The sequence below is a fragment of the Anabrus simplex genome, chromosome 2 (genome assembly GCF_040414725.1).
Source record: "Anabrus simplex isolate iqAnaSimp1 chromosome 2, ASM4041472v1, whole genome shotgun sequence".
Taxonomy (NCBI): domain Eukaryota; kingdom Metazoa; phylum Arthropoda; class Insecta; order Orthoptera; family Tettigoniidae; genus Anabrus; species Anabrus simplex.
In genome coordinates, this window is record NC_090266.1 from 254,202,603 (window position 1) to 254,209,189 (window position 6,587).

Here is a 6,587-nt window from a genome sequence, read left to right on the forward strand (position 1 = left end):
ACTTAAACGGATTTTATTAATTTCGTAACACTGAATTCAAAAATGAAATTTGTTTTGCCATATCACATCTGGTTAAATGGCAATTGTACAAAATGTTATTTTGTCGTTACGTAAAATTTTCAATACTTAGTACCAAGAGTAGAGAGATAAAAAATACAAGTTAGCAAGCAAAGTAAATGATACATAAATTGAAAGCTTACTCACGTTTACTCGGTCACTTTGTTCTAATTCCCGTAGAATTTGCGTGTTTCTGAAGTTCGCGAGAGCTCTCTGGAAGGGTCATCACGAGCAATGACCAACAGTAATCAGAGTAACTTAAGTTGGTCGAAGGGAACTCATCATATCTTTGGCTAACAACCGAATGACAATAACGTTCCCTTCCAACTAATACGCTCACCTCAACACGCCCAACAGCAAAGAGCCATACCCATTACAAACTCTTAACACATCAAAGAAGACTGAAACTCTTAACACATCAAAGAAGATGTGTCTAACGATGCCTAACAAGACTTCAATATAGCCTACGGCACCAACATTTCCAACTACTACTATCTCAAAGGAACCAGGCCATATGAAAATTCTTCAAAATTTATAAGCATATAAATGAAAATCAATATTTATTAACTACAAGAACCAACGACCATTACCATTGCTCAACTTTCCATAAGTTTTTAACAATACGCCATCTGACAACTAAATGGAATGTGTTTTCCAATTTTTATCTTTATTGTAATATCTTTTAATATATGTCATAATCGTCATATAATTATCATGTTTTTAGACTCCAATATTATCACAAATACTGTCAAGTAACAGCATACTACATTTCATATTGTAATAGTTGTTTAACAATCCCCAATACATTTTAAACGACATACTTTTTAACAGCATTCATAAATTATTTCCAATCAGGTACCTGATCTATCCTAAGGTGAAAAATGTGGCTGATGATGCCTATTATTGATAGGTGAAACTTGTACCATCTAATGTATTAATTTCATGTTAACAATTTCGATAAGGACAATGTCCTAATTATTAAAATTGTATTGTATTGAATAGGTGGATGAATAATAAAATATACATGTGTTATTTAATGGTCACAGTTTTACGACAATTGAAAAAGACCTTCAAATCTTAAAATGCGTCAATAAAAGTAAACTGATGACAGAGTTTGAGAACATTTACATATTCTTAGACCAGCATTTTAATGGAAATCAAATTTTAAATGATACTTCAGAAATTAAAAGTCCAATAATCGAAAAAAAAATTCCATAACTACTCTCTCTTTTCAATATAAATAATAACTTTATGAGAATTTTTAATTATACAACCACGAATAACATTTCCTCTGTAACAGCTAATGCTCTACCATCCTTTCAGGGCCGATGACCTTCAAGGTTAGGCCCCTTTAAACAACAAGCATCATGCGACACCCCCTCCACGAACATCCGACCCGCCCAAGGAATTGGTCGCCCTTCCTCCTCACGACTCACTCCCCGCCTCTACGTATACATACGTACAACACTAGAAGCAGTAATAAAGCTACTCACCAGTTTGCTTCACGCAGCCAATGCTAGCGGACACCTCACACTAGTCCCGGGGACTCCAAACTCCAATTGTGCCATAATCTGCTCTATTCACCTAAGGATTGCTAGAACTCTCCCTATATTAAAGATCGTCGTTACTCTTTAATGAGTCCATTATTGGTGTTCTACGTTACATACAATTTAATTTTACTGCTAGCACATGAATATCGACTAGTTTAACTTTTATTTTCTTCTGGTATCGAGATTATCTCTCCTATAGAATTCACAACTATTGGAGATCACATCATGTATCAACTTTAGTTCCGTCGTTATGCGCCTTTTGACTGGTTCAATTTTGGACTCGTAATATTCAATGAACTCTTATTTCAACTCTTGTTTTACATAATTGAAGGAATTCCATCCTCAATAATTAATCCACGATTCACGCATTGACGTATATTTTAATGTCCACAATATCTATCGTTTTACTTTAACAGCCTCATGATTGTTTTTAACTTCACAGATTACTATCGTTCAATGCATTCCATGACAAATTCTCGCTGTTAATCTGTACATATTGTTACAATCTAAGTCTAATGTTATATTATTACTTTTTATTACGACATTGTTATTCTTTTAATATGAGAACACACTTTTGATCATTTTTAAGCTCGGGGCCCTGACCTAGTCTTTGTACATTAACGGCTGATGATGTTCGCTATGCCGAACGAAACATGTCCCATTATTTAAGACACTTCATGATTATTTCATAATTCAATGAGTGTATTGTATTGCATTGTACTGTATTGAGTAGGCCTAGGTGGTTGTAAATAAAAGGATTTTATAATTTTAATATATTATCTTCAATACGGTTCTATTATGAGATATAATAATAAATAATAATAATAATAATTTCGTGTGGCTATTTCTAGCTGAGTACAGCCCTTGTAAGGCAGACCCTCCGATGAGGGTGGGCGGCATCTGCCATTTGTAGGTAACTGCGTGTTATTGTGGTAGAGGATAGTGTTATGTGTGGTGTGCGAGTTGCAGGGATGTTGGGGACAGCACTATCACCCAGCCCCCGGGCCACTGGAATTAACCAATTAAGGTTAAAATCCCCGACCCGGCCGGGAATCGAACCCGGGACCCTCTGAACCGAAGGCCAGTACGCTGACCATTCAGCCAATGAGTCGGACTATTATGAGATTAATTACATGTAAGTGGTATGTTTCGAGCTGTCAGCGGAGAGATGGCGTTGAATGACATTAGTAGACGAATAAGTTTAAGTGGAGTCTTTATAAGTAGGAAAGATCACAATATGAAGATAAAGTTGGAATTCAAGAGGACAAATTGGGGCAAATATTCATTTATAAGAAGGGGAGTTGGGGATTGGAATAACTTACCAAGGGAGATGTGCAAAAAATTTCCAAATTCTTTGAAATCATTTAAGAAAAGGCTAGGAAAACAACAGACAGGGAATCTGCCACCTGGGCGACCGCCCTAAATGCAGATCAGTATTCATTGATTGATTGAAGGCTACTATAGGCATATATATTGCTAGTTGCTTAACGTCGCACCGACACAGATAGGTCTTATGGCGACGATGGGGGAGGAAAGGCCTAGGAATGGGAAGGAAGCGGCCGTGGCCTTAAAGTACAACCCCAGTATTTGCGTGGTGTGAAAATAGGAAACCACAAAAAACCATCTTCAGGGCTGCCGACAGTGGGGTTCAAACCCACTATCTCCCGAATACTGGATACTGACCGCTCTTAAGCGACTGCAGCTATCGAGCTCAGTCCCATGGAACCTTACAAGAACAATGAAAAGAAATTAATATTCCGGAAATAATAGTGGATGACAAAGTCAGATTAGGACACAAAAAATTAAATCGTCAGAAAGCAAAGCCATCTTCTGTAGGCCATGAGGGAGAAGAAAATAAAAAAGCTTCCACTATTCATATCCTCAACACTAACAAGACAAAAGTGGGGAGGACAAAGGTCAGTTCTCCTTGTCCTTGAGAATTAACCAGGTACTCATTTCTGCTGTAGGCAAGTGATTCCCCTGACCATGTCCTTCCCCAGTAGTAACCTCATCCTAAATCTGAAAGGAAAACTTGTAGTTTTACATAAATGCTGATACTGTGATAAGAGCCACAGGACCTCCAGTTTAACATGAAATTCAAACCACAAGGATGCGACATAATTTCTTAAATCTGACATGCACTGGCCAGGATTCTTACTGCGGACGCCTTGGTGAGGATCATTACAATGAATTAAGTTATGCCTCTCAGTCATTCTAAATTTCTAGACTTCCAAAAACAAGAGCCTGAATTCAGATCACAAGTTATTAAATCAGGAATAAAGGTGAGATTCACATTTCATCATTAAGGTACTGCTATTTATAAGCATAAAAGCTCCTTTTAGATACAAACGGCAAAAACAAGTTGCCATTAGAGATTACAGCTCTTGATATTTCCATCACTGCTATAGGCCTACTGTAACAAATATTTTAGCACTACCTCCACAATGCAGATACATGCCTGAAATCATCATCAAAAGTATTATATTATCAGCCCACTGCTACACTGGGGCAAAACGCTGGTAATTTCACAACTGAAAAGATATGAAGAGCTTAAATGTGTTGAACAGTTGCAATCAAAATTAAATCCTGGTTTCCTTCTAAACCCCATGGCACTAGAGCCCTTAAAGGCCTTGGCCTACCAAGCGACCGCTGCTCAGCCCGAAGGCCTGCAGATTACGAGGTGTCATGCGGTCAGCATGACAAATCCTCTCGGCCGTTATTCTTGGCTTTCTAGACCGGGGGTTTCCTTCTGGGAATTTAAATTTTTTATATAAAGGCCAAAAGCAAGCATTTATACAAATGGAGGCACATGCTTCCGCTAGTGCACCGTCACTGCCTTGTCCTGCAAAGGCGGCTTGCAGTGGAGTCTCAACGGCGCACTAGCCACCAGCGTCTTGAAAAGGTGTAGTAATAGACCTTTATTATGCCTACCAACAGGATAACAACTATCTGAGGAGCAATGTTTTCAAAACAATAATAATTAATGTTATTTGCTTTACGCCCAACTAACTACTATGGTTTTCAGAGACGCCGAGGTGCCGGAATTTAGTCCCGCATGAGTTCTTTTATGTTCCAGTAAATCTACCGACACGAGGCTAACGTATTTGAGCACCTTCAAATACCACCGGACTGAGCCAGGATCGAACCTGCCAAGTTGGGGTCAGAAGACCAGCACCTCAACAGTCTGAGCCACTCAGCCCAGCGTTTTCAAAACAACCATACAGCTCAACATAATGAAGACATTTAGATAAAATCATCTTAACATATTTTAAATGTCAAAAAAAGCAAGGGATTTCATAGCCTAAACACTTCAGATACAAGTCAGTCATTTTTTAATACCTTAATAACCTTAGTTTGTTGCTAATTCAACACATAATTATGATACTATGTAAAATATCAGATTAATTGATTGTACTCTACGAACAATTCCAAAATGAACTCCATACAGCATTGCCTCAAGGTGCATGAATCCCTAACTTAAAACATCTACATAAGCTTCTGTTTTCAAAGACAAAAAAAGATTTGAAATGCTCTTAATGCAACAATCATTTTACTGAACTTAAGGAATGACTGATCCCACAGTGGTTTTTCCTAAAAAACAAATGATCAAACTCTATCAGTTAAAAGTAAATTAGAAAGACTGAAAATTGATAAGCAAAACAAACTACCTTGCATTAAAATTATTTTTGCACACAAGGCACAAAACCTTTTTCATTTCAAACTAGTTTACCACTAGGAGCTCATTAATACAATCACACAAATAGATACCATAACTATTACAAAAGTTAATCCTTAGTGAATAATCATGATAAATGTGTAGATAAAAAGGAAACAATTTGGAACAAACACCATTTCAGGTTAATACAACTTCAATAAGATAATTAGGCTACGTTAAATATTATTGTTTAATGTTATAACTAATAAAATAAGGGAGAATCAGAGTAATATATGTGGAGTAAGAGAAAAATATGGACATAAAGGTAGATTCCATTTCGAAAGGAAATTCTCTGTAATAAATAGACCTACAGAGTTTATGAAAAAATAGCGGACTAAAAAAAATGGTAGAAGAAATTGCTCTAACTGTAAACATTCAAATAATGGAATTAATACATCTAATACTAAACAAATCTGTGCAACGTAAGTTGACTTCATGTAAAGCAAATTATCTGAGAGCTTAAATTGAAAAAAAAAAAAAAAAAAGGGGGGGGGGGGTTCATGTTCTGCTATTTCTATTAAGGGCCTGCTTTGAAATATGTTCTTAAATTTAAACACTCGCGAGATATAAACAGCCACTTAGATTATAATTCCCACTTAAATATGTACATGACATAACAAAAAATAAAAAAACGGGGAAGACTGCATTCTGACGCTGAAATAAAACTCATCACACTTTGATACGCAATCAGCAGTCCCTTGGCAAGACAGATAAAAGGCGAAGTCGCACAGGACTTTTAAGCTGAATCCACATAAATTCTTACCCTCCGAGTCTGTCAGTACTTCCATGCGTCCGCTAAACATAGCTCTAAGCATAGTATCATGTTTAGTTAACGTTCCAATAGTAGTATAATGCAATGATCCGCCAATATTTAGTTTAACGTACTGAGAAGGATTCCCCTTAATTACAGTTCTATGATCACCCGACATAGTCGAGCAATCAACAACGTTTGATTGCTGAATTTTAAAATATATCCTTACAATTATTGGGTTAAAAGGAAACGTCTTTGCAGTCACTAGTGTCATCCAGTTAAGTAAATTTCTACAGCAAGTTCGAGGTTGTAATCAAATTATGGTAGATTTTTAACTCCTCTTGTAATCATAATGTTTAATTAAACTTATAATATAACTGCGTCATCAACCAAACATGAAGCTAGCCACAGGTCATAAATGAAATTTTGAATCCACATCAGACACGATACTGCACGGCCAACCACTTTTAATAAACAACAAACTAATCAACAAAACCATCCTCGACTACATAAT

General features: G+C 36.6%; 1 protein-coding gene across 1 annotated transcript in view; it reads right to left on the reverse strand.

Annotated features, from left to right (window-relative positions):
* Window positions 1-6,295, reverse strand: part of LOC136864028 (BTB/POZ domain-containing adapter for CUL3-mediated RhoA degradation protein 3) — a 198,479-nt gene extending 192,184 nt beyond the window's left edge. The window contains exon 1 of the mRNA XM_067140540.2: window positions 6,086-6,295. Within this exon, the coding sequence (XP_066996641.1) occupies window positions 6,086-6,251 (166 nt within the window). The 5' untranslated portion in view covers window positions 6,252-6,295. The remainder of the gene's footprint in view (window positions 1-6,085) is intronic.
* Window positions 6,296-6,587: the final 292 nt, after the last annotated feature.